Source organism: Oryza sativa, chromosome 6, assembly GCF_034140825.1.
Source record: "Oryza sativa Japonica Group chromosome 6, ASM3414082v1".
NCBI classification, from domain to species: Eukaryota; Viridiplantae; Streptophyta; class Magnoliopsida; order Poales; family Poaceae; genus Oryza; species Oryza sativa.
In genome coordinates, this window is record NC_089040.1 from 31303594 (window position 1) to 31330677 (window position 27084).

The window sequence follows — 27084 nt, forward strand, 5'->3', positions numbered from 1 at the left end:
CGAGGCTGCCGAACCGAAACGTCTGCCCGGGTGGGAAGACGAGGTCGTCGATGCCGGTGACGGAACCCATTGCACTGATCGGCGAAAAGCTTGACGCTACCCCTACCTGGCGCGCCAACTGTCGAAACTAGATTTCGACAATAATAAAAGGGGGTGGCTATCAAGCTTGGAAAGTGTATGGGTTTGGAGACAAAGGATTTATACAGGTTCAGGCCTTCTTATAAAAGAAGTAATACCCTACTCCTGTCCGGGGATGAATCCGCCGAGTGTATTATTGATTGTATGATTCGGGAAAAATCAGCATATGCCCCTAGAGGCGCCCGGACCCCCCTTATATCTTGGAAGGAGTCCGGATTACAAAAGATAATCTATATTCCTAACGGAATATGAAGATAAAGGTAAAATACAGTCGTAACCGACTAAGTCTCAGGGTGTTTCCTTGATACACAAGTTAAGAAACAAACCCGAGATACAGATAAGATATTCTATCTACATTAGGTATCCTGTACCCAGTTCGAATACCATCGCCGTGTAGATATGGGATACCCATAATCTCCACAGTGGTCTTGTCAATGTATGAACCTGAAAGACAACCAAACAAATGGTAAGGCAGTCTACCAAGCAAGCAAACAAATATACAAAAAGGCAAACCAAAAGATGAATTCCTTGGAACAAAGGGACAAACCTGTCCTAGGTCATAGTCGTACATATGTAAATCCAAGCTAAGCTCCTTGACAGGTAAAGCACTTGGAAGCACAGTGAACACATGGTCAAGTTGATTAAGTTCAAGAAATACGATTGTTGCCTTCACTGATTTTGGGCAACCATGAAGCATGATTGAGATTGCCTCCCCTCTATACCCAAAACGCGTAAGACAGGAAACATGAAATTCAATCATCTGCACCTCCGTACCCCAAATCCGCAGATGTTGAAGCTTGTCAAGTTGGCATGGTATTACCAAATCACCCACGCCAGTGCACACACTGATATCCAAGTCCTCAAGAAGAGAACATCGTGACAGCAAGTCTGGAAGATCCCCCACTATTTTTACATACTGCAGCGCGAGCCTTTTGAGCATGGTAAAACCAGAAATATTTGGATGTACCTCTATTAATACAACAGCTAGGAACAAAGACTCAAGAGCAGGGTCATGCTTAGCATCCAAAGCATCAAGTGAGAAGTGGTAAACATCTTCTAGCAGATGTTTCCGTGTTGGCCATCTGTTTCTGTGCCGAGATTGTAGGTTAACATCTATAACCTTTGCCATCGATATGTTTGAATTCATCCTTGTTGAGGTCACAGTTGATGCTGAACTTATTTAACCCTATTCCCTTGTGGCGTCGGACAACATGATTTACTGTCTTAGAGAAGTACCATCGGTCAATTTTGAGAGTACCCTCATCAGTAGGCTCCTGCTTGGTGCCATCAAAGCACAGATTAGGGTGGCATGTCCAGAGCATTCTCCAGTTTCTTGACACAAGGCTCGCTCTAGCCGCATCTCTGAGTGGCATAAAAGATACTATAAGCTGCTGAATATCCTGTCATTACAAGAGAAAACAAACGAAGGCATGCTCAATCAATTTGTAGGTGCTTTGATTCTATAATAATAGAACTCATCCGTGCAATAAGGCCCAATGTTTCATCTATGTGAAAAATCACACAGGCAGGCAAGGCATGGCAGGTGTTGATAGATGATAGGGGAAAAAATGAACTTTTTTTTTTACCCCGGATAGAGAGAAGTCAGGGAAATTTAGAGTTTTTTTTGGGAATACGCAAGATGCGCATCTTTGTATTAAGAGAAATAAAGAGTATTTACACGAACCCAAACAAGAAAATAAGAGGGGGACGGGAAGATAGGAGAAGGACCCAAAGATCTTAAGCCTATTCTCACGCCAGCATATGGAAACGACCTAAACCAAGACCTAAATGATTAGCACCGGTAGCACCGCATGTGTCAACCGCCAGAGAGTTGCTTCCGCCGCCATAGCTCGGGCTATCTCTGACCAGGGCCTTTGCTGAGAGTTGAAAACCCTATTGTTTCTCTCTTTCCAGATTGTCCATGCAGTTAGAGTTGCAATTGTGTCAAATCCCCTTCTGCTAGCCGCTCCCACTTTAAGGCGGGAGTTGCAAAGCCAGAGATAAAAGGAGTCTTCATTCAGGGGGAGACACTGCGGTAGACCAATGCTGGAAAGGACAGCCCATCAAAGTTGGCGAGACTCTGGGCAAGCGACCAAGATGTGATCAATAGTCTCTTCATGTTGATCACAAAGGACACATCTATCCGGGTGAGGCAACCCCCTAGAACGCAGGCGGTCCGCCGTCTAGTAGCGCCTTTTTGTGACCAACCAGGCAAAGAACCGGCATCTCGGGGAGGGGGGGCGAAGGTCTTCCAGATGGGTTCGGATTGGAAAGGAACCCTACCTAGAAAGAGTGCCCGGTATGCCGAACGCGAAGAGTAGACTCCCGATGCTTCCCACTTCCAAATAAAAGAGTCGGGGTGGTCAGAGAGCCGCACAGAGGACCTCAGGATGCTCCAGAGCTGAAGGTACTCAAGAATAGCCTGCAAACCCAGCGCCCCTGTGCAGTCTCTAATCCATCTCCTGTCTTGAAGGGCCTCGGCGACCGTCCTGCGACGGCGAAGACGTGCCGGGACAGCCGCCCAAACAGCCGGAGCAATGCAGCGAATGGAGGAACCCTCTAGCCAAATGTCTTCCCAAAAAAGAATGGACTCCCCATTGCCCAGAACGCAGACTGTTGAAGCCGTCGCAAAGTTTCGCTCGTTCAAGGAAACCGGGATGTTGAGGCCGTGCCATGGCTTATCCGGCGAAGTGCGCTGCAACCAGACCCATCTCGATCTTAAGGCGATGCCCATGCGATCCAAATCCGGTACCCCCAACCCGCCGTAGCATTTTGGAGCACAAACACCACCCCATGCGACCCGACACTTGCCACCATGGGTACTGACTTTGCCGGCCCAAAGAAAACCCCTCCTTATCTTGTCAATTCCTTTAATTACCCACTTGGGTGCATCAAGGGCAATCAGCAAATAGATTGGAATCGAGCTTAAGACCGAATTGACCATGGTGATGCGACCGGTTGGAGACATAAGATCATATTGCTAGTGCGGGAGCCAGCGAGCGATCTTGTCGACAAACGGCTGCAGGTCCTCCTTCTTGAGGCGGAAGATGGAAAGAGGCAGGCCGAGGTATGTGCAAGGAAACGAAGCTAGCGGACATGGAAGCGCCGATTGAATCAAGGAGAGGTCATCATCCGAGCACCTGATCGGAAGCGCCGAACATTTGTTGAAGTTCGTGTGGAGACCGGAAGCTTCGCCAAAGATGCGCGGCACTGTTGTGGCGGCCTCCAAATCGGCAACCGTCGGCCTGACGAAAGCGACCACGTCATCAGCATAGAGGGAGACCCAGTGAGGGATCCCCAGCGGCTGGAGGAGCCCCAACTCTTCTACCTTAACAAAGAGGGAGCTCAGAGAATCCATGGCGAGGATGAAGATCATAGGGGAGATAGGATCCCCCTGACGGACACCACGCCTGTGCCAGATCGTCTCCCCCGGCGCCCCAATTTAGAGTTTTACCTCAGGGAGGTCTTGTATCTGGAAAGATGGCGGCGGCCTGAGTGAGTCGCTGACACTGCGGTGGTGCTCCAACCTCCTCACCTTGGTGGTCGTCGGATACTCCATTCCATACGCTGCAGGGGGAGCGAGGGAGACGCAGGTTAGCAGTAGCAGTAGAGGAGAGACGGGGAAGGGAGAAACCTGGACAGAGTGTAACAACAACTTAACAAGGGATAGGGTTTATCATATTTTGAACCCGACTCGAATCGATCGGGAAGGATAGAGATTCGATCGGCAATCAAGAAATCCATCTAGTAGCATCTTTGTTACCTGCGGAGAGGCTTCAATGCGCTACCAGCGAGAAGAAACCGGCGCATGTCCGCCATGAATGATGGCAAGCTAGTAGAGTAGATAGATGGGACGGACAGGTCGGAAGGAGATGGAGCTGACAAGTGGGTCCCACATGTCGGTGACCCGAGCATAGAGGTAGGCCGCTCAGGTTCGCGATGGCTCGATAGGCATCCTGTCTTACTATAAAGTTATCCCCCACTAACTCCTTAAGCTTAACATGCAAAGATGCCACATCATCATCCACTGACAAGATGCCACATCATCATTCACTAATTAACAAGATGCCACATCATCATCCACTAACAATCATCACATTTAAACATCATGCAAACATGCTATATCTTCATAGTTTTTATAATTTAAAAGCTTTTCAAATATAAACATATTAAATTATCATCCAACATAATTCACATAATGTTTTAATGTATATCTTTATTATATTTTATGATATCCTATATACTTATATAAGTCATCCTCACTTAGTTAGTGCTTAAATGATTAATCTATGGTCCAAATTATCTCTCTCCTTTTTTTCTCTAATTAAGTCATATCACATCAATTATTTTTAGCCTTTAGATGATTAATCTGCGGTCCAAACTATCTCCCTACTTTTCTTCTTCCATAAAGTCATACCACCTTACTTTTTACGAATGAATTACCATTCTATATACTATTTAAATTTAAATTATCATAAACCACATTAATTTACTTAATCTGATGTTATCTAGCTATCTTACACGTTATTTTTTTTATTGTTATCATACTGAATTCTCGCAGCAATGCGCGGGGTTTCACCTAGTATTTTGAAGGGTTGAACCCTAGTTTGAAGCTGTCAGAAAACAAAGTGCCCAAAACACACACGCATAAAAGGAAGTAGGCTTCAGGCAATATCTAAGGGCAAGTACAACGGTTCAGCGAGACCCGTCGACATGCACTGTTTTTTTGCGAAAACCCCCCCGCACGGCGCTCGCTTCGGCCCATCCGTCGTCTCGTTCGTCGACGAGGCCAGCGCGTGCTTCCAGGCGAAGCGACGGCGATGAAGCCCATTGTACGACGCGATGCGGGGAGGCGACGGAGGCGCGGGATCAGCTGCACGGGATCAGCTCTCTCGCGCGCGGAACAGGTTCGCGCCTTCCTCGCCCGCCAAAATCTCTCTCGCGCGTGTTGAAATAGCCCCCCCTGCGTTCCCCATCCAACCCTATTTCGATTTGGCCACCATGTCGCGGCAGGCACGGAAGGAGGCGGCGGCGGCGGCGCAAGATATGCTGAAGTTGGATGCGGCTCAGATGCGCAAGCCAGCTGCATCGCAATCTCGAAAGGGTGCGGCGGCGCCGATGCGGAAGGCCCAGGGAGGAGCTCGGGCGGCGTCGATGGTGCCGGAGCAGAGCAGTTCAGGGTTGGCGGCGCGTGTGCCAGAGCACCGGAGTTCGAGATATGGCGCGGCTAGTCCACCACCAAGCTCCTTCACCGACGGCAGCTGCTTCTTCAACGGCAGTGCCGGCGGCTTCTTCGGCAACGCCGGCCAAAGCCCTAGTGGTCAACCATGGAGTTCTTAATCTTCAGATCCTGCAACATGGTACTATCTCTGAACTTTGCTTCTGTGATGAGCTCAATGATGGGAATCATATGGCTAGGAATTAATTTTAGATGTTATTTGCACTTCCCTCGCTTATACAAGATTTGGGATACACTGTCATGAGTTTCAGTATTGTGGTTGATGCAAAGATTGATTGCACTGGTGCAGATTTCTTTGATAGTTTAATAAAGCTATGTAACTAGTTTTTATCCACTGTATAACATCAAAGAGGATGAAGCACTGAAACAAACATTAGTTCCTACTTTTACACATAACATTAGTCCCTAGTTGCTTTCATTGCTCATATATATGTGTAAAATATGGCAGGGGAAACAATGCAACACCTCTTGGAGGCTTCATAAACTTGATCCAGCCTAACTTGTCTCAACAATTTAATTTTGTTGGAGACCAAAATCAGTCAGAAGATGATTACTCGACTCCTATTTCAGCTAGGGACAATACATATGTTAATGTTGACAGTGGTGATGAGACACCTAGGACTGAGAAAAGAATCTTTTGGACTCAAGAAGAAGATGTTAGGATGGTGAGTCTCACTGTAAATTCACTGTGTTTATAGTTTTTTTACTTACCATAACAGTCCAAGTGATAATATATGCTAATTAACATTTACAGATGAGCTCTTGGCTGCTCAATTCAACGGACTCAACCGTTGGTGCTGATAGGAAGAATGAACAATATTGGACTGATGTTGAGGCTACTTACAATGAGACTACACCAAGTCATAGGAGAAGAAATGCCAAGCAAATCAAGGACCGCTTTCATAAGGTAAATAAGTGGACTGACCTTTTCCATAGTGCTTGGTTGAAGGCTAGAATGATTTATACAAGTGGCTATAATGATCAAATGTGGATTGAGAAGGCCCATGTATTCTATATAAAAGACAATGAGAAACTCAATCTAGGTCCTTTTGTGTTGATGGAAGTATGGAACACAGTTAAAACTGAAGCAAAGTGGATCACATACAACAATGGCCTGAAAGCAGCAAGAAAAAGAATAGCAACAAAGGGGTTAGGCAAGGAGAAGGAAGGAGAGGATAGTAGCCCTTTATATGTAGATGAACTTGATGAACAGCCAAGACCAATGGGGCAAAAAAGAGCTAAAAAACTACAATATGCCCAAAGTAAGGAGGTGGACCATATTGATCTTGAGGAGCTAGACAAATTTAGTAAACTCCAGAATGAACAGAATGCAAATAGGCTGAAAGTATTGGAAATACAACAGAAGCTATCATCCGAGAAGATCGAACAAACAAAGATTTCCCATCTTGCAGCAAAGGAGCAAATGGAGGCAGCAAAGGTGCAAAGAGAGGCAAGAAAATTAGAGGTTGAAGCTAGGATGTATGAGACATATAACCGCCTTCTTGTAGTTGACACAAGTCTGATGTCCGATGAAGAGAAGGTTGACCATGGAAATACATTGAAGTTTTTGAAGAAGAAATTATTTACTGATAATTGAGGTGAGTTTCATGTTTACTTCTCTGTCTAGCCTAACTTGTCTGAATTTTGCTATGTTCTATCAATTTTCCTGCATGTTATCAATGTTATATATCTGCATGTTATTTTGCTATGTTCTATCAATTCTGCTCATATTTACTATTTGTCTATCCTAAATTCTGTAATTGGGACCTAGTACTTTTGCAGGTCTTGGAGAAGATTGCTTGCTATGTTACTGTAAGGGGTGAGAAGGCAATGCAGCTTCTGGAGATTGGACTGAAGGTCAAAGAATATGAACTAGTCTCTGTTTTGCTATGTTTTGGAATCCAGGAGCACATCAATTGCTAATTGGAAGTAGTCTCTGTTTTGCTATGTTCTGTTTCTGGGATTGTTTTTTTTTTGGCTATTGTGAACTGTTTTTTGTGAACTGAAACGTGTCAATGGAATGTGAACTGATGGGTCATTGCAATGTGAACTGATATGATGTGAAATGGAATGTGAAATGATAAGGCAATGCCGTGTATGCATTTGTATATAAAATCAACTGCTCTGTGACTTGTATGCATCACAATTGTGGCGATGGAGGCCTCTGGTGCCTCTGGTGGCGAGCATCCTGGTGGCGACGATGAGGGGTCTGGTGGCGAGTTCTTCGCCTCTGGTGGAGATGGAGGCGATGAAGATACTGTCCTTGAAGAAATCGATCCAGCGGAAGTATATACACTTGAAGATTTTCTCGCCGAAGATGAAATAATGGAATCATTTCGAAGGAAGATTGGCGATAAATTGAAGGCCAAAATCGAAGGATCTTCTTCTGGTCCACCTCGTCGTCGCCAGCGTCAAAGTGGACCTAGAAGGTACATACCTAGGCCAAGAGAAAAGGGACATGAAGATTTAGTTGCTAATTATTTTTCAGCAAATCCTATCTATACTGATGAGCAGTTTCGGAGGAGGTTTCGGATGAATAAGCCTTTGTTTCTTCGAATTGTCAATGCCCTGTCTAACTGGGATCAATTTTTTACCCAAAGAGTTGATGCAACAGGTCGAGATAGCCACTCACCTCTCCAAAAGTGCACCGCTGCTATTCGAATGCTAGGATATGGCACACCAGCGGACGCACTAGATGAGGTACTCAAGATTGCAGCGAGCACTTCTTTGGAATGTTTGGGAAAATTTGCCGTAGGAATAATTGAATGTTTTGGTAGCGAGTACTTGCGTCCTCCGACAAGTGATGAACTAGAAAAAATTTTACAAGAGAATGAAGCTCGTGGCTTTCCAGGCATGATAGGAAGTATTGATTGTATGCATTGGCAATGGAAGAATTGTCCAAAAGGTTGGGCAGGAATGTTTATCAATGGTTTCAAAGGTAAACCTACAATGATCCTTGAAGCGGTAGCATCTCGGGACCTTCGTATATGGCATGCTTTTTTTGGCAACGCCGGGTCTCAAAATGATATCCAAGTGTTAAACAAGTCACCATTGTTCATTCATGCGATTAAAGGAGAAGCCCCCCGAGTGAGTTATACTGTAAATGGAACGCAGTATGACACGGGGTATTATCTTGCCGATGGAATATATCCCGAGTGGGCTGCCTTCGTGAAGACAATAAGAAAACCTCAAACGGAGAAACATAAATTATATGCACAACGACAAGAAGGGGCCAGAAAGGATGTCGAGTGTGCATTTGGCGTGTTGCAATCCCGTTTTGATATTGTCAACCGTCCAGCACGGTTGTGGAAAAGGAATGATGTTGTTAATATAATGCAAGCTTGCGTTATCCTCCATAATATGATAGTGGAAGATGAAAAGGATTTGGTTAAAATCCCATTGGATTTGAATGAAAATCCAAGTGCAACCATTGTCCTACCACCGGAAGTGCAAACAAATGACAATCCTAATCCATGCTTTGTCGACGTGCTTAACAGAAACTCGGCTATCCGGGCTGCCTCTACACATCGACAGCTCAAGAATGATTTAGTTGAGCACATATGGCAGCGATATGGGCCAAGAGGAGGTTAGAGCCATGTGTCCAATGAAATGGTGACTTTATTATTATCTCACATCATGTATTTCTAAGATCATTTCATATATAAATATATATAATTATTATATACATGTTTAGTTTACAAGTCATGCGGAATATTTAAATGTACTGTGCATTGTCTTATGTATGCAATAAAATGACTACAAAGATCAATTATACACTAGATCATCATGATTTGTGTGTCAAAGGATGAATTAAACACTCCACAGACAGCCAAACCAACAACCCATTGTATAAGCTGTCTGTTTAAGCTGTCTATTTGTGTAAAAAGACAGCAAGCTGTCTACACGGTTGTACTTGCCCTAAGGGTGTGTTCGGCACCTAGGTTCCCAACTCCTCTCTCTCATTTTCCGTGCGCACGTTTTTCAAACTACTAAACGGTGTGTTTTTGTAAAAAATTTATATACGAAAGTTGCTTAAAAAATCAAATTAATCTATTTTTAAAAAAAATAGCTAATACTTAATTAATCACGTGCTAATGGATTGCTCCGTTTTCCGTGCGGGATATTTGGGTTGGGAACCTGGGGTGCTGAACTGAGCCTTAAAGCTCCCAGCCAACATATTTTGCAAAGATAAATACAGCAAAGTATCGTATTTTCTGTTTCCCAGTTTCATGCGGCGGCAAACACTATAGGCATGAAACATTAATCTTTAGGGCAAGAACTGGACGTTAAAGCAAATGGAGTTATCTCGGGGAGATCTTGTATCCGTAAAGATGGTGACAACCTGACCGCCTAAGTCTGAGTACACCGCTGATGCTGCGGTGGTGCTTCAACCTCCTCTTCCATACGCTACAACCTGAGATAAGATAAGACGGGGGAATGAGATCCGTCAGAGATGCACATGCACAGTACTCTGACTTGGGATATTTTTAGCCGTTCGATCTGCAGCGAACAAACGAGATCGATTGCTACATTATGTTACAATAATATCCAAACAGTAACTTTGAACAGTATATTTCAATACTACGCCTTTTCTACTGTAACGCGTGACTCAGGATACTGTGCTCCTCTGACGTGACTCAGGATACTGTGGCGACGTACCATCCCAAAGTCACAGGAGTTGATCATTAGCAGTAGTCGAGTTAAGATTTTGGAAATGTTCAGATTGATGCCATTTTTAACAGGAGTTGATCATTAGCAGTAGTCGAGTTAAGTCCGTTCCCTGAATAATCACGTCATGAAATAAGGTAGTATTCCCGACATGGACAGGGCACAACGGTTAAACTAATGAACATGGCAGCTCTGGATGATCGAAATTAGACGGCCATTAATTTGAACTAGAGTATCACAAACTACGTACATCGACAAAATCCCCGTATCATGGTACTATGCATTTTCGCATGGAAAAATGGACGTCCCTCGAAACCATCACATTTTTAAACAACCTAACACAAGAGCTAGATAAAAAAACAACAGTTGGTGGCGACACATCACTACAGCTCGTCCTTATCATACGACGACGGCTCCGCCTCCTCCTTGATGTTGGATGATTCCTTCTCTTCAACCTCGGCCTCCTCGACCTCCTCTTCCTCTTCCACGGCCGCGTCGGGGCTCAGGTCAAGGCTCTTCTGCACCGACCTGTAGATGCTGGAGGCGAAGTCCTTGGGATCAGGAAGGTTGAAGCCGCTCTCCATGAGGGCCGTCTGGTACACCAGCTTCGCCGTCTGCTTCAAGCTCTCGCTCTGCATCAAGATTGCACAAAACCATAAGTTTTTTTTTCGACGTATTTGGAAGCAAAGAAATGATAAATATTAGTGAGGTTTTTGTCGATCTAATAAGCTTCAGTACCTCGCTGTCCTGGGCGACCTTGTCACGGAGTTCCTTGATGATGGGGTGCCTGGGGTTGATCTCGAGTACCCTCTTGCCGCGCATGTACGCCTGCTTGCTGGCATCCGAGAGGGTCTGTGACTGCATGATCTTCTCCATGTTGGCGCTCCACCCGTACTTGGATGTCACCACCACGCAGGGGGTGTCGCTCAGCCGGTTGCTGATCTTCACCGAGTCCACGCTCTCGGTGTCAAGAGCCTTCTTCCACCAGTCGGTCAGCTCCTTGAAGGACTCCTTGAGGTCCTTGAGCTTAGAGTCCTTGCCGAGTTTGAGACCCTCCTTGGAGACGTTCTGGAACTTCTTGTCCTCGTAGTCCATGAGGTATTGCATCAAGTACTCGTCAACAGGGTCAGTGAAGTAGATAACCTGCAACAAAAGATAACAAAAGTATTAGTTAAGCTCCAGGGATCCAGAGTAATTCTATTGGAGGAGCTCATAAAAAAGCAATAAATGTGGTGCAGTACCCGGCTTCTGAATGAAGTTCTGCAAACCTGTGATTTTACCCTCATTCATACTACATAGCAATTTTTAGGTTAAAAGCGGAGGAGTGTGGAGGTTTATCAACGATATAGAGGATGGTAAAACTAAGGTACATCAGAAATAATATGTACCATTACACGTATTGAAACATAGTACAGTGACCTCGGTGCAGGGTTATGGTCCATTAGATTCATGATTCCTGAGTCAAAAATCTTTGGCATATAGACCTATGCAATCTTGAATGGGTAAATCTAACACTAAGCCTAACAATTCCAGAAATCAACCTACTTATTTTTGAGGGAGTAAATAGACATGAGTAGAAATACCACAGTACAACAATGCGATGAATGTGTAATATTAAAAACCATAAGGAGAAACCATAGAATACATTCTTTTCAAAAAAAAAAAACATAGAATGCATGACATAAGATACTGTAAAAAAATGAGGCCTCTCGGTAACACACCTCGTAGTTCTTTTTGGTTAGCCTCTCAAGGAACGGTGATTTCTCTAATTGTTCCTTGCTGCTTCCGGTAATGTAAAAGATGTCCTTCTGCCCTGGCTTCATCCTTGAAATGTACTCATCAAGAGAGGCAAGTTTGCCTTCCGACTTGGTACTGAAACAGATAAAAACTCAGTTCTATTATCCCTCGCATATATAACTACAGCAATTAGTGGACATTAGAATAGAAGACAAACCTTTCAAATCTCAGAAGCTTTGCAAGACGGTTCCTGTTAGTTGCGTCTTCAATGATGCCCAACTTGACTGATTTTCCAAACTCATTCCAGAACTTGGCATACTGGCCCTTTTTCTCCTCCATTGCACTTTTTTCTTCATCTGAGTACAGAAGATTATGTGAGAATTACATCATAAATAACAGTATATGACCTGTGATCCACAGAGAACTTGTTACCTGTCTTATCTTTGTTGCTGTACTCATCAGGATCTTCCTCAGCAAGTTTTCTAATCATGTCAAGAGCTTTGCGGATTAGTTTCTTCTTGATGGTCTTCAGGCTGCTATGTTGTTGGAGCATTTCTCGTGATACATTGAGAGGCAATGTGTCCGAGTCGACGAGACCCTACAGATAATAGCTTATAGGTTTAGGCTGCATAAGTCAATGAATGGAATACCGTGTCGTTCATGAAATAGTAATCTAGTACCTTCAAAAAGCTGAGATACTTCGGAAGAAGCTCATCAAATTCATCAGAGATGAAAACCCTTCTAACATACAACTTAAGGTTTGACTTGTTAGAGTTGTAGTAACTCTCATAGAGATCATGTGGAGCCTTGGGAGGAACAAAGAGCAAAGCTTTGAACTCAACATCTCCCTCAGCAGTGAAGTGGCTCCAAGACAAGGGCTTGTCATCACCAAAGTCCTACAAAATAATTTGATATTAAATGAGGTTACTTGCTTTCTTCTGCAAGGCTTACATAAAATGTTATGCTCCTGTAAATTCATCACTGCAGTCTGTGTACCTTAGCAAGTGAGTGGTAAAACTTTGTGTATTCTTCTTCAGTAACCTCCTTAGGGCTACGAAGCCATATAGCCTTCACATCATTCAGAAGCTCCCACTCAGTAGTGGTTTCCTTTACTGTCTTTGTCTTGGGCTTCTTCTCTTCACTCTCTTCTGTCTCTTCTTCCTCTGTAGACTCAGGGGCTGCCAAGAAAAGCTAATATGTTAGCACTTATGTGCAAATAACTTACGTATCATCTAAAAGATATAAAAACATAAACTGAAAACTTACATGATTCCTCTTCTTCACTTGATTCACTTGACTCATCCTCATCAGCTGGCACTTCCACATCAACCTCCTTGGTTGCCCACAAGTAAATGGGGAAATTGATGAACTCAGAGTACTTCTTCACCAAATCCTGCAAGACCATGAAATGTTCAAGATAGTAAGTTATTTTCTTTGTATAATGTCTCAATAGCAGCTATTCAACAGAAATTTGCCAGACTATGCAGCAAAATGAATTTACAAAAAGGTAATGCTAAACTTCCTTGTAAGCAATGACATTCAGGGCTAATGAAAAGGTCTCTTGTCCCTACTAGTTATACAGACTAGGTTTCAACCAAAGGCAGCAATTCATGCTAAAAAAGCTGTTGAACAACCCTAACCATAAGCCATATATGCAAACAAGCGAAATGACAATTCCTATCCGAAGCTTGCAGCAAAGCTACATCCACATTCCGAGGTGACAAGCATAAAGCACAGAGACAATGCAGACACCAAGTACCACTATCATGTGCATATCGCATATTTGATGTCACAGCATGAAGCCAATTGACAGTAATGATGGTAATACCTTTAGCTTGTCTTCTTCCACGTACTCCTTGGCTTCATCTCGGAGGTGCAGTCTTATTTCAGTTCCACGGCCCAGGGGTTCATTCCATGTATCCTCAGAGATAGCGAATGATCCATCAGCTTTGGACTCCCAGACATGCCTATCAGAGAAAAAGTGCAACAGCAGAACATGAAGTAGGTTGTCATGCCAGTGAAGGAAAAGAAGATGAACCAAAAACACAATATGTAGCCGCTGTATTTCAGTGGTGTCTTACTGTTTGTCGTCATTGTGCTTGCTGATCACTTCAACATAGTCAGCAACCAAGTATACTGAATAGAAACCAACACCGAATTGCCCAATGAGATTGAGGTCACCCCCAGTCTGCATCTTTTCCACAAAAGCTGCAAAAATTTCAAGGAATTGGTATCACTCAAGTTTAAGTTAAATGGCACTTGGTAAAATTCTCTTTACAAACAAATAGATAATACTAAAGTTTTAGCAAGAGAATACACATAACTTTAAGAGAAATCAGTACAAAGGAGTAATACCTGAAGTTCCAGATTTGGCAATGGTCCCAAGGTTCTTAATGAGATCTTCCTTGGTCATACCAATACCCCTATCCCGAATGGAGAGAATCTTCTTCTCCTTATCCAGCTTAATCTACACGTGCCCACAGCAGATGCCATGAAGTCAATTTCCAAAACAAGATATACCACACAAAAAAGACTATCAGCTACGAAGTTTAATATACCTGGATTTCAAGCTTAGCAGTGTCACCTTCGCCCAAAACCTCCTTATCAGTGAGAGCCAGGAACCTAATCTTGTCCAAAGCCTACACATAAAAAAAAAGCACACATTAAATTCCTAGCATCTACTAATAACCTTAAGGGCTCATTTGGATTGGAGGCTTTTCCCGGGAATTTCATAGGAATACTGTTCACATGGGATTTTTTCCTATCCTATCGTTCGGATCATAAAAAGTGGTTATGGGAAAACTGTAGGAAAAAATCCTTTGCTGCTGATTCCACAGGAAAAACGGAGGAAAATTCCATCCACTCCAATCTCTTGTTTCATTCCCTTTGACAGAATCAAGCCAATCAAGCAATAAAACAGCCACTAGATAATAAGCAAGACAGACGGGATAAGCAAGATAGCGGTAGATAATAAATACAGTATACAGATTACTCCTCGATTACTTTTTATTTCCTTTCCTGTAAACCGAATGCTCTCAACTTTTATATTCCTGCGTTTTTCAATCCTATGTTTTCAACGTGATTTCCTTTCATATTCCTACGTTTTTCCTATCCTGTGTTTTTCCTTTTCCTGTGTTCTGAATAGGCCCTAAAAAGGGAGTCAAAATGCAATACAACTACATACATCAGAAGCATTGGAGATGAGCTCCCTCAGGAAAATGTCCTTGTTGCTGTAGAGTGAGTTGATGATGATGTCCATGAGTCTGGACACCTCAGCCTGGAACTCAAATTTCTCCGCTGAGCTCCTGAGGGTCTTCCTCGAGATTGACTCAGCCTCCCTGCACACATTCCATATTGCTCATACAGATATCAACAACACAATAAGATGGAAACGATCAGCATTGATCAGAAGATCGTGCACACCTCTGAACAACCTCAGAGTCCGTGGACAGGCCATGGGGAACACCACCAATCTTCTCCTCTACCTTCGGCGGATCAACTAACTCATCAGTGCTGTCATCAGCATTGACTTGGAGCTTCTTAGCTGCAGTACAGGAAGGGTCAGAACCGAATAATAATTTGAATCATGTGTTGACTTGCGGTAGAGCAATGTGTGTGAATTAGACTTGAGAAGCCTTTAAAAATCACTAAGATCAGTAAGTTGGGGGCGCTAGATCAACAACAATCAGCACTAGATTTACACTGAACTGACTTGATACAGATGTATTATTACTCTCAGGACTAAACCCTATTTAAACCCCGCATATAATGAGCCCTATTGCGGACAAAATTACGGTGCGCAATAGCAGATTACGGATCTAGAACTAGCTAAATCTCGAAATCGCAATAAACCCTACCATTACAACAGATCGAAGTGGCCGCGAACCCAACAAGCGAGATCTAAAACAAAAATCAGACTAGAATCACCACCAGAGATCGCACAAAGCACAAGTCACGTCCACACAAACGGATCAGACAACTATGAGCACTATTTCAAAAAAAAAAAAAACTACCAATTCATCAGTCATCACATCTCACTCCCTTACTCGAAGTAGTGGCACCAAATAATCACAGCAGAGTCAATCAAAGGGTGACCAAGTGAGATCGAATCTGTACTGGTCGCCTCCGGAGCTAACGGATCACAGAGTTCCAACCTAAAATTCACTATACTCCCACAGAAAAACACCCAAAAAATCGCGAAAAATCAGACAACGCCTCCGGCGGCGGGGGCAGACAGAGACATGCCTGGATCGGGGAGTGTGGTGAGGAGGAGGAGGAGGAGGAGGAGCGCGGAGGAGAGCGCCCACTTGCGCATCGTGCCGCCTCCGATTCACTCGTGTTGCAGCAGAGAGTGGAGGTGATGAGTTCGTCGCCTCGCCGCGGCTCGACTCGAGGAGGAAGAAGGAGGCGAATGCCCTCTTCTTTAAATCGCTCACACCCGGAGACCCCGTGCGCCCGGTCCACGCGGGGGCGATCGCGCCACGTGGAAGATCGGACGGCTCGGGTGGCGCGTCCTCCACGTGGCAGTATTTTACTGGGCGGCGCGGCGAGCTTGACGTGGAGCGAGAGCGAGGGGGTGGTCTCTGCCGTCCGATGCGGGGAACCTGGGGTTCGGAGGGCTGGGATCCCGTGCGTGCCTGAAGGGCCGGACACGTGGCGGGATATGATTGGTGCGTGGCCGGGACATCGACGTCGATGAGGCTCTGGATGTGCTAGAAAGTTCGGTGCGGGCGTGCTTAGTGGATGAAGTAATTAGCTCAAGGTGGGGCCAGAAAGTATAACGTGCGGGTCCGGGCCCCACCTGTCAGTCAACGGCTGTTGACCTATGACTGGTCAGGCCGTGCTTTGGACGCTATTTTCTCGCTGGGCTTTTCACATTGTTGGGCCTCACAAGCTTCGAAACTCAGGACTAAATGGACAGTGAAGTGTACTATGCATCTGCAGTTCTGCACAGCAATCAAAAGACGTAACTACACAGCTAATGGTAACTGGTTTGTCTACCACTTCATCTATAAGAGGCATCATCCACCTATACTTCAAATACAATTTTCTTTTAAACTACTCATCCGATCTACGATCCGATTACACCGTTGTGTTCGTAACAATTAAATCTTTACAACAATATCTCACATAATTATATTTTGATGAAAAATCACAAATTACTTTTATGATATGTCTAAATTACTTTTAGATTTCACTAAGTTACTTCCTAGATACATAAAAGTAAATTCAATAAAACCTAAAAGTAAGTTACATATATTATAGAAGTAACTTAGAACAAAACGAAGGTAACTTTAGCATGTCATTTAAAGTAAATCCGTTGTAGAGATAAAATCATGACTATATCTAGAAATTAAATTAACCAGCACAAATTATGGAATTAACTAAAATAATAATAAAAGTAATCACCTCATAGCATTATGAATGCATAGGAAGTATTTTAATCAAATATAAAAGTAACTATATATAATTAAAGTTACTTTCTTTTTTATAAGTTATTTATACAATATATATGTAAATTAGTTTTAGGCTTTACTGAATTTACTTTTATATGTATAAGAAGTAACTTAGTGAAATCTAAAAGTAATTTAGACATATCATAAAAGTAATTTGTGATTTTTCATCAAAATATAATCATGTGAGATCTTGTTGTAAAGATTTAATTATTACGAACACAACGGTGTAATCGGATTGTAAATCGGATGAGTAATTTAAGAGAAAATTTTATTTGAAGCATAGATGATAGGGATATTTCCACTACTTGCTCAATGGATTAATAGCAACAAAAACTTCTAAAGTACTAGCACGTGGGTGTCTCTGGTTAAGAATAATTGGAGAGGCCTCTCCAATTAGATTTACCGCAATCAAAAGCCTGAAGATTGTGATGAAAAGTTCATGAGAAATAGTTCCAGTAAATGCAACAAGCTTTTGAGTATAGAACTGCTACCCATTTGGACACATGAATTTTGTAGAAAATTTGTCAAAAGTTCCAGATGAAACAGTTTAATTTATGTTTCATTTGATCTGAATTATTCAGTGGATACTGGATAGAACACCTATCCGAAAGCTATAAGCACGTGTAAAGGAGAAAAAGAGATGAAAACGGTCTATAGATTTGCTGCAGCAAAGACTCCAAAATAGTGTTTGTACATGAGGTGACCAAATATTAATGATGTTTGTACATGAGGTGACCAAATATTAATGATGTAGTATACATTAGGCTATTGGATTAGCTACAAATGAGATGTCAAATTTTAAAGCTAGTAGTTGGCTATACTATTAAACTTAGTCTAAGTCCATATTGCGACTGTGTACCAAAAAATGTACAATATTTCCTGGCTCAAACTGATGCTCCTGCATATGCATACGACTAGACCCAAGTAACGCAACATATTGATTAATTAAAAAATCGATGGAACATCCAAACAATGATTGAATCCATGTTACTACAAAGATTTCATACATGATGTATTTACAAGAGATTCACATCAAAACTTGAGGCCTAGCCAAATCTGGACATGTATCCTGGCATAAAACAATGATGCTGAATCTTTAAGTTTTTTATCAGGGAGCATTTGGGAGTCACTAGCAGCAATATTGTCCATTTCCAACATCAAGAAAAAAACGGAGGGAAAGCTAAGCAAACTAGAGGACATACTGATAGCTTCATAGCTAACGAACTTAAATCGCCTCAGGCACTGTGGAAGCATCATCGGCGACAGAATCACACACATTCCTAGAGATAGACGCTAGCAATTTATGCGATGTTTCTTGAATGCCCTGACTTGAAGTCTTGGCGATGGGGATCCTGAAAAGAGAAAGTAGCATGTGTTACTCTGAGTTCTGAACCTTAATTTCTCACCATTACTAAAAATATAAGCTCCTGAGGTTAGTAAGATAAATTACCACAAAAGGACAATAAATAAAACTGGCTGTGCACAACACAACCCTGTGAAACAAGTATGGATATACATACAACCAAGGACTATCAAGAGAAAATTAGCAATCACAGTTTTATTGATTTCAGTTTCATGACCAGAGATGAGCAAGAGTTACATTCATTCACAAATTGTGGAGGTAAAACTCCACAAAAACAGGTTGACATATATCATGGAATAGCTTGCCACTACCTAAAAAGCTAAAAGCACTTCCTGTCGTATATGAATAATGGTTGAAGTGACAATCACATTATCAGAATTAGCTCTTCATAGAAATGAAGAACGTGAAAAGGGATTCTCCATATTCTCCAAAAGTTAGTGGTGCTAACATTATGCTTCTATGAACAATGATCTCTCCTAACAACAGAACTGGAGGTAGTATTGCATGGACCTATTTTCGTGGGTATCAGGCTAAAAAACCATGAATCAGGCACACACTGGTAAAGTAAATGTCTAGAAGATGTACGTCCTGATTCCAAATTATCATTTCTGGAGAATATACTATGCAATCAACAAAGCATGCAGGTAGCATCTTGAATGCTTAGGTAATAGGTACAATATCAATGATGTAGAGGAAGCATATGGTGTTTGTACGAAGTGTTTTTTTTATAAATCATTAATTTGATGAAGCATAAGCGCACAAGTAACACATTGCTACTTGCTTAGCAGCAGAACAAAATCAACATGTTTCTTTCACCAGAAAAATATGCTATACAGTGCATAGGCTATTGATTATTGATTTTTTTATCAGTCAGATATATAGTGCATTCAAAGAGGTCATAGATATCCAGCAAAAAGAACATGTGTTTAGCATTCTATCACTGTCTCGACAAGATGAAACAACCACCCCACCCACCCCCTCCCCTTTCCCCAAGAAAAAAAACAAAACATTTCAGTCCAGATCAGCTGTCATTTCACTACATCAAAATACCAATACAAGATAATAGACTGCAGCGGATGAACTAAACTTCAGAATAATGGCTCTGGAGCATGGTTATTAAGGCGCTAAAGGAAACCTAAGGAACCCTCATCATGCCTTATGCCTTAAGGTCACGCCTTACGCAGTGAAAAAAAAAAGGAAATAAAGGACTTTTTCATAATAATTGCAGAGTCCAGGACTAAAATGGAAGGCTTTTTCATGACATTTACATATTCCAAGGACTAAAATGGAAGATGGCAACAGATATTTTATCTACCCATCCCAATCCCCAATCCCGTCGTCACCTGTTTCTCCGCCGCTTGCTCGCCTCCGCTCCCTTGCCCCGGCTGCCGCCTCTATCCCCTCCATCCACTCTCTCTTCCCTTGCTGCTGCCGCTCCTTGTCATTGCTCGTGCTGGATCTGGGCAACGCCAGCAGTTGGGGACGACGGCAACGGTGATATCCTAGTCAGATCTTTTTGTTCCTCCCCCTTCCCCTCCCTTCCCCTGCTGCCTCCGCTCTTCATGACTACGGATTATTGCTGCCGCCGCTTCTCTAGGATGGGTTTATCACTTGTTTTTGCCCTTTCTCCTCTAGCTTTCTCGTAAGGCGGAGTGGACGCCTTACACCCTGGCAGCGCCTTACTGCCTTAGGGATGCCGTAATAACCATGCTCTGGAGCATGAAATTTTATCCTACGTTGACTCTTCTTACAAGCATTTAGTTTGTAAATCAAGGAAAAGAGAACTAACCAAGCTAGTCATAATCTTTTTTAGAAGGCCATAGATAACAGAAGATTATGAGGTTGCCATACTGAATAGCAGTAGCTGGTAGCCAAATTAGTGTTTTAGACAGATATAGCTAGTCTACATCTATACTAGGATTTAACCATGCTGAAACGAAGGCAAAAGGTAGCAGCTAGCATTTAGTATGTTAGATATATATAGTTAGAAGCAGTACATGAAATTGGCAAAAACAGAAAGGAAACATAACTGACCTTCATTTCTTTTCAGAATTTGGCATACAGCCGACAGGCATCGTACCCATAGCCCCACAGACTGGGAGCTTTGCAGATCCAGATTTTGCACCTTGGCATTGGATACTGGCAATATCACAGGCACCTTGCCCCAACACCTGACCACTCACAGCGCCATCCTCGCCCATTGTTCTCACCTGCATCCCTGGACTGCAATACATCTGGTCGGCACATCGAAAGTCACAGGAGTTCATAACCTGGGCACCACCAAGATAACTTCCCTGATCAACACTAGAAACCAAATCGATGTTCTTCACTGGCCTCTGATAAGGAAAAGCCCCAATCTCCCCTTCAATCCTTCCTCTAATATCAACGAGCAGGCACCGCAGCCTGGATACCTCTGCCTCGAGCGTGGCATGGTTCTGGAGCTTCTTCATGAGCTGCTGGTTTAGAGCCCTCAAATGAACAACCTCCTCCTCCAGCGAGGCAGTGTGAGCTTTCTTCTTCTCCCTGTACTTCCTCACAGCGGCACGGTTACCCGACGGCCGCTTCTTGGAGGCATTGTTCTCCGTCGGGGACTCGGCGGTCTCGGCAGCATCCGACGGAGTGTCGGATGGGGCGGAGACGATCTTGGTGTGGACATGGACGCAGGTGTGGGTGTGTGAGAGGTCATGCACAGGCGGGTTGCAGGTGTGGGTGTGGGTGCATGCATGGTGCTCCGTATCCTTGAGGATGTCGTCGAAATAGCTGTCCATGGAGCAGCTGCCGTCGGGGTCAGCACCACCGACGGCCGGGCAGAGGAATGTGTCCGGGTTGGAGAAATCGAGGTCCCCGTCATCCATGGCCACCGGCAGCTGGCAATGGAGAGCAAACCTGGTCACAAAGTCACCACGATTACACACCAAAAATTGTTGACTCGGAACCCCTACTCCTCCTAAATCCTCCCTACCTACGATACGAATGATGATGACTAAAACGCGACGGGGATTCAACCGAGAGAGATATATCTGGATTCGATTCTGTCGTTCGCAAATCCAAGCAGCGAAGATAGGGAGTCGTTACCGGCGAGAGGAATCGCGGGCGGATGGATCCCCAGCTCGGCGCCGGGCGGCCAGATGGGGGAGCCGCCGGGAGGAGGTGGCCTACCGCCTCGGAGGGAAGCGAGCCGTCGTTGGTTGGTCCGGTTCGAGGCGGCGGAAGGCGGCGGCGGCGGCGGCGAGCGAAGGGTGGGGGGTTTCTCGTGTTGTGTGGCGGGGAGCGAATGGAGGTGTGTGTGTGCGTGTGTGGGGTGCGTCGCCGAGAAGAAACGCGGAAGCAGTCGTGTCATGTGCACCCCACCACGAGGAGCGAGGGGGCAGGGGCAAAGGGCAAAAATCCAATCATGACGCGCATCGGCTTTGATCGTGCGGCTTGGGATCAACTTGGGCCTCCCGAGTCTATGGTGGTGGGCCCACCAGACAGATGATTGATCACGATGGTGCCCTTCTCGTCAAGGAATTTTTTTTATTTATAATTTTTTTTATTAAAAGTTTTACAAAAATAATTTTCCATTTTGAAAATTAACGGAAATAGTCGCCTACCGCCCTCTGGGAGGGCGATTTTAAAAATCGCCCTCCCAGAGGGCGGCGAAAATGACGTGGCAGACGGCCGTTCGCTCTCGGGCGACGGCCGTCAACGAAATTTGCAGGCGGCCCCCTTGCCGCCCTCCGCGAGGGCGATTTTCTACTGTGCGGGGGGCCGCCTGCAAATGGGCGGCGAGGGGGGGCATGGAATTTTGCAGGCGGCCCCCTTGCCGCCCTCCGCTAGGGCGATTTTGCACTGTGCGGGGGGCCGCCTGCAAATGGGCGGCGAGGGGGCATGAAATTTTGCAGGCGGCCCCCTTGCCGCCCTGGGGGAGGGCGATTTTGTACCGTGCTCTATATTTTTTTTATATAAATATCAATAGTTATCAAATCTTTTTATATTGAAAACTATACAAGATTAAAATCTCCAAGACTGGTAAAATACAATTTTATTATTTTTTAGGGCATATTTGGAATGTTACCGTACAAATATTTTGTTAATGCCAAAATATAAGCAAGTTTTGGCACTACCAAATATTTGGTAAGGTAAAATTGCATTTGATCATATTTGGTTTGCTGCCAAAATGTAAAATTGTAGTGAAGAATGTTGTACATAATCTCAATTCTAGATTACGTATTACCAATTAATAGGCTTCCATTTTCGTGTGTGGTGTGGTAGTGGGAAAGAAGATATGAAGAGGTTGCCTTCAGATTGTCAATTATATAGCGTCGTTTTCACTGCAATATATGTGAACTCAATGAGATACATTATTCATTAGATGTGACAAGACGATCACGCGTGGGCGTGATTCACTTTATGTCAACAGGCAGCGCCGAAAGTTGATAGTGATAACTCGAGCTGCCGCTTTTCATGTGTGCTGTTGTGGACTGTGCGCGCTACTGGATATGGCACTACCGTGAAGCGCCGAAAGTGTGTTGTTGTGAGCATAAGTTGTTCAAGCACCATACGAATGAAAAGAACTACGTAGACGAGACAAACACAAGTAGTACTGCAGTAGTAATAGCAAAAGTAGTACTGCTTTACAAGTTTGTAAGCCAAAAGAAACGGTCACATAAGGACTGAAGAGGTAGAACACTACTGACGAGGCCTCTTACCCCTGTCCCTCCTACCCTGCGCCCTAATGTGCCCCTGGGAGTACGTGAGTCGGTCCGGGGGTACGGCACGGCCAACCCGTCCTGCCTGTACAGGTGTGACCTCTGGCTGCTCCTGAGTGTGCGCCTCTGGAGCTCCTCCAAGCTGAGAGGAGCCTAGTACGTCCTGGTGGTCTGCACCGTGCAAGTCGTCGTCGTAGAACTGGCTAGTAGGACCAGTCCTACCGGCGTGAGACGAAGAGGCCCCAGTACCGAAGATCCCGGCTGCAAATCCTGCTGGACAAGGACCATCAGTTTCGTACAGGTATTTAACAGTATTAATAAAATCTTAAGTACCGTGTGGGCGAGGGATCGACGCTCCGTGAGAGGAAGAGCTGGCGAACGCGCCCGAAGAGGTGGCGAACGCCCCTGCGGAGCTCGCGGAAGCGCCGGTCGTGCCTGCGAACGCGCTCGAAGGCATACGAGGTCCTGCGATGAGGAAACGTGCAGTTAAAAAATGGTGACACATTCGTGCAAAAGCTGAAACAAAAAAGAACTAATATCTAGGCTGAACTGTACCGTGCGAAACCGGTGCTGTAGGTCGCACTGCTCCGAAGCTAGGGGCGCTCGAAGACAAACGAGGTCCTGCTCCGACGGTAGGACCGCGAGGCCGTGGGTGTACCGGACCAGCTGGAGGTACGACGTCCACGGCGCTGCGACAGGAGAAGACGCGCATGACCGCACGCATCTTCTCCTGCATCCGGTCGAAGGTCGACCTCTGCTCAACGTCAGTCAAGTGCAAACCTCTACTCAACCTCACCTGGACTGCGGTGATATCGGCACTGATATCCCGTGCCGCATCAGCCTATGCAAGATGGAAATAAAAAATTCAGTAGTTGTCCTATATTATGCAAGATAAATGACATAATTGTTGGAAGTAATACAAATTGGACGTACCGCCACGAAGTAGTCTCGGTCACGGTGCGTGGGATACGCGTCCGTGACAGCGGCAACGTGCGGCTCTGGGGCGTCTGGAGTGAAGGTCACACGCGCACGAGTGCGAGGAAGGTACCAGCGAAGGTAGTCACGGTAGTTCTCCTCCGTGTGTGGGAAGAGCTCGTTGATCACCTCCTCTGTAGCTAACACCCAGTCGTCAACGTACTGCTGTACACGTGGAGCCCAAAGTGCGCCTGCTAGCTGTCCCCGTCGAGTCAACCTGTGAAGAGAGGTAAATTGTATGGCTCGATGATGTAATTATCATAAAAATTTAGAAATGAACAATCCGAACTCACGAGTGGTCGGCAGGGGGGACGGTCGGCTGCACGTTGCCCGGAAACACCTGCCTAAGTCCGAACTGTCTCATCACACGCTGCGGGCAGTGAGGCTCAACGAAAATGTCGAACACCATCGGCAGGATGGTGAGCCAGTAAGCCTGGTCGCGTGTGCACAAGGACGAAAGTCCTAGCGGTGCTCTCGCAGCGACGGCCTCTTCTGTGTACGGCTCCCAGATGACGTCGCTCGGCTGGAGACGGTCAAACTCGAACACGAAGTCCGGGTAACCACGTCTCACCTGGACGTGAGCGTAACGACGCTGCAATAAACATGATCGGAATTAGACATGTTATGTGAAGGAAAAAAAAAGAAGAGGACTGATAAACTTATAACGCAGCGAAGTTGCACTAACCCCACGTCGACACCAGTAAGTCCCCATCGTGGGACCGTCCTCTGGCCACTGCGCGCTGCGACCAACCCCGTAGGGTGCGCTGTCCACCACTGGTCGCCCTATGGCAAACCTCTCGGCTGCCCAAAGCTGAAGCAACATAGGACAGCCAGCGATGATCGCTCCCGCGTCAGTCTTCGTGCACGCCTCACAGAGGGCACGGTACGTGGCTGCTAGCACGGCAGAACCCCAGCTCCACTGCGGCACGTCCTGTGGCTGAGCATCCGCGATGGACCGTGCGTAGTGGACCAGCCGGAAGTCCACAGCGTGCCCGTGGGTGCTAGTGAACATCACCCACCCGAACAACCACAACAGGTACGCCTCAAGGGAGCGTCGGACCGAGTAATCATCAGCGTCAGGGTGCAGAAGGTCCGCCTACAGTTAAGAATGAAATGTTAGTACAAAACACTCATCCGGTCGCAAATAAGCATGTATGATAATAACAACTTATTTACTTACAGTGAACTGGAGCAACCAAGCCTTGCTAGGCCCGACTGTAGAGTACGGAGGAAGGGTGGTGGTCGGTCCTAGGTGTGGAAGGCGCATCACCTGCTCGAAGCGCGCAGTGATATCCTCCTTCCACCCAAAAACACCGTCGACGGGACCAACTGGTGCTCCCGCCAGCGGTAGCCCGAGCAGGTACGACACGTCCTGCAGTGTCGGAGCCATCTCCCCACAGGGAAGGTGGAACGTGTGCGTCTCAGGTCTCCAGCGGTCTACAAGAGCGGCAAGGAGTGACCGGTCTGCATCCCACCGCTTCGCTGGGTCACGGTCGTCCGCCGCCGCCTCAACAAGCCTACAAAGTGGTAGAAGGCCTGCCGCACGCAACCTGTATAGAGCAAACTTCAAACATAAGTGCAAAACAAAGCAAAGTTGAGTTCAAATGTGAACATACGCGTACCAAGGAACGTGACGGGGGTCGACACGCAACCACTCGCGCGACGTGCGTGGACGGAAGGTGCCGAGCTGTGCACCCTCGACTGCTGACAGGAACGAGCGGTGGTTCCTGTCAATCCCACGGTTCAACAGCGCCGGTGTGTCGTACGCCATACCTGCATCAAATAGGTTGATCAGAAACATATAAATAATTAGTTCAACATAAGTAATAAATGTTCATAAGCGAATTACTAACACATATTAAACAAGAGTACAAACAAACAAAAGTGTTTAGTCCGAACACTCATCACGATAACATTATGATACAACACCGAATAGTTCGCAATACTACTAGTACAACAATAGTCGGAGGTACTCATTACAACAAGATTGAATTGTAATTACACGATAGAAGTATTTAGTCCGAACACTCATTACATCATTTTATTTCCTAAATCGAAAGCATTGTTACACCATGGAATCGCCTGCTGCGCGACGACGCCTTGGCCTTGCGCGCCTGCTTGTTGTTCCTTCACCAGGTGGTCGCCTACCATCACTTGCCTGTCCAGATGGACTAGCATCTGCGCCGCTTGGAACTTCTGCATTCTTCGGGCATTTCTTGTAAGTATGGCCGCGCAGATCACACTTGCTGCAGCGTAAAGTCCTCCCACCTGCTTCTGACTCATCCATATCATTTCTGATGCGTCTAGTTTGGCGTCGACCCTTTTTCACCCTTAACTTAGATGGATCTGGAATATAAAAAACTTGGGCACTCAGCGTTGTGTAAGATCCTGAGATCCCGAACCCATATATCTCCTCACTCCATGTATGAAAGATTGCTTCTTTCCTGAAATAATTTGAGACGTACACATTGGGAGATATGCCACAATCACCGGCAGCAGCAAGAACGTGTGAGCAAGGAAGGTGATGAAGCTTCGGCTTCATACAACTGCAGGTACATCCACCATCCGCCTTCAAGACACATTCCTGCACGGCTTGCTTGCGATAGATACCACGCCTGCTCCTATCAACACACATTATTTCATACCGATGCACTTGTGTGCCTTGAGCAACAACTCTATGTCTCCGTGCCTTTTTGATTTTATCTTCCATGTACTTTGTCACTACGTTGCCAAACACTATGTTGTTATCGGCCATGGACGGACCAATTTTCTTGTATCGATCCCTAAAGTAGGCTTGCGTGCCGTGAAGGATGAATT

At 45.1% G+C, this 27084-nt stretch overlaps 4 protein-coding genes and 1 long non-coding RNA gene across 6 annotated transcripts; 1 reads left to right on the forward strand and 4 right to left on the reverse strand.

Annotated features, from left to right (window-relative positions):
• Positions 1-360: 360 nt before the first annotated feature.
• Positions 361-3496, reverse strand: LOC136356914 (uncharacterized). Its single transcript, XM_066311491.1, has 5 exons — positions 3279-3496; positions 2180-3062; positions 1259-1538; positions 686-1122; positions 361-582 (listed from the first exon to the last, which is right to left on the reverse strand). Exons 1-5 carry the CDS (start codon positions 3494-3496, stop codon positions 490-492), a joined length of 1911 nt encoding a protein of 636 aa, XP_066167588.1. The 3' UTR covers positions 361-489.
• Positions 3497-7531: 4035 nt separating this feature from the next.
• LOC136357054 (uncharacterized) lies at positions 7532-8968 on the forward strand. The gene is made up of 2 exons (XM_066311784.1): positions 7532-8343; positions 8449-8968. Exons 1-2 carry the CDS (start codon positions 7532-7534, stop codon positions 8966-8968), a joined length of 1332 nt encoding a protein of 443 aa, XP_066167881.1.
• A 1274-nt stretch (positions 8969-10242) lies between these two features.
• LOC4342077 (endoplasmin homolog) lies at positions 10243-16173 on the reverse strand. Its single transcript, XM_015787016.2, has 15 exons — positions 16028-16173; positions 15206-15326; positions 14967-15120; positions 14341-14421; positions 14138-14249; positions 13864-13990; positions 13611-13749; positions 13049-13175; positions 12779-12960; positions 12463-12678; positions 12215-12380; positions 12000-12138; positions 11767-11917; positions 10784-11188; positions 10243-10677 (listed from the first exon to the last, which is right to left on the reverse strand). The coding sequence occupies exons 1-15, from the start codon at positions 16095-16097 to the stop codon at positions 10429-10431; spliced, it is 2439 nt and encodes an 812-aa protein (XP_015642502.1). The 5' UTR covers positions 16098-16173; the 3' UTR covers positions 10243-10428.
• A 2024-nt stretch (positions 16174-18197) lies between these two features.
• LOC4342078 (basic leucine zipper 19) lies at positions 18198-21912 on the reverse strand. 2 transcript variants are annotated; one of them, XM_015787020.3, is made up of 3 exons: positions 21677-21912; positions 20636-21468; positions 18198-18590 (listed from the first exon to the last, which is right to left on the reverse strand). In XM_015787020.3, exon 2 carries the CDS (start codon positions 21454-21456, stop codon positions 20638-20640), a length of 819 nt encoding a protein of 272 aa, XP_015642506.1. In that variant the 5' UTR covers positions 21457-21468; positions 21677-21912; the 3' UTR covers positions 18198-18590; positions 20636-20637. The 2 variants fall into 2 exon arrangements, with proteins under 2 accessions (XP_015642506.1, XP_015642505.1); XM_015787019.3 differs by having other exon boundaries at positions 20636-21487.
• Positions 21913-22710: 798 nt separating this feature from the next.
• LOC136356915 (uncharacterized) lies at positions 22711-24071 on the reverse strand. The gene is made up of 3 exons (XR_010741937.1): positions 23848-24071; positions 23626-23757; positions 22711-23562 (listed from the first exon to the last, which is right to left on the reverse strand). It is a non-coding gene; the product is annotated as an uncharacterized lncRNA (long non-coding RNA).
• Positions 24072-27084: the final 3013 nt, after the last annotated feature.

Excerpts from the sequence above, each read along its gene's own strand:
- LOC136357054 (XM_066311784.1), top strand. The coding sequence starts at position 7,532 with ATGGAGGCCTCTGGTGCCTCTGGTGGCGAGCATCCTGGTGGCGACGAT. Across the intron at positions 8,344-8,448 it reads ACAATGATCCTTGAAGCGGT|AGGAGAAGCCCCCCGAGTGA; the intron begins AGCATCTCGGGA and ends TCATGCGATTAA.
- LOC4342078 (XM_015787020.3), bottom strand. The coding sequence starts at position 21,456 with ATGGATGACGGGGACCTCGATTTCTCCAACCCGGACACATTCCTCTGC.
- LOC4342077 (XM_015787016.2), bottom strand. The coding sequence starts at position 16,097 with ATGCGCAAGTGGGCGCTCTCCTCCGCGCTCCTCCTCCTCCTCCTCCTC. Across the intron at positions 15,327-16,027 it reads CACCACACTCCCCGATCCAG|CTAAGAAGCTCCAAGTCAAT; the intron begins GCATGTCTCTGT and ends CCTGTACTGCAG. Across the intron at positions 11,918-11,999 it reads AAGCTTCTGAGATTTGAAAG|TACCAAGTCGGAAGGCAAAC; the intron begins GTTTGTCTTCTA and ends TATCTGTTTCAG.
- LOC136356914 (XM_066311491.1), bottom strand. The coding sequence starts at position 3,496 with ATGGATTCTCTGAGCTCCCTCTTTGTTAAGGTAGAAGAGTTGGGGCTC. Across the intron at positions 3,063-3,278 it reads TGTTCGGCGCTTCCGATCAG|CTCGATTCCAATCTATTTGC; the intron begins GTGCTCGGATGA and ends TTCGGTCTTAAG. Across the intron at positions 1,539-2,179 it reads GGCTGTCCTTTCCAGCATTG|GATATTCAGCAGCTTATAGT; the intron begins GTCTACCGCAGT and ends TTGTAATGACAG.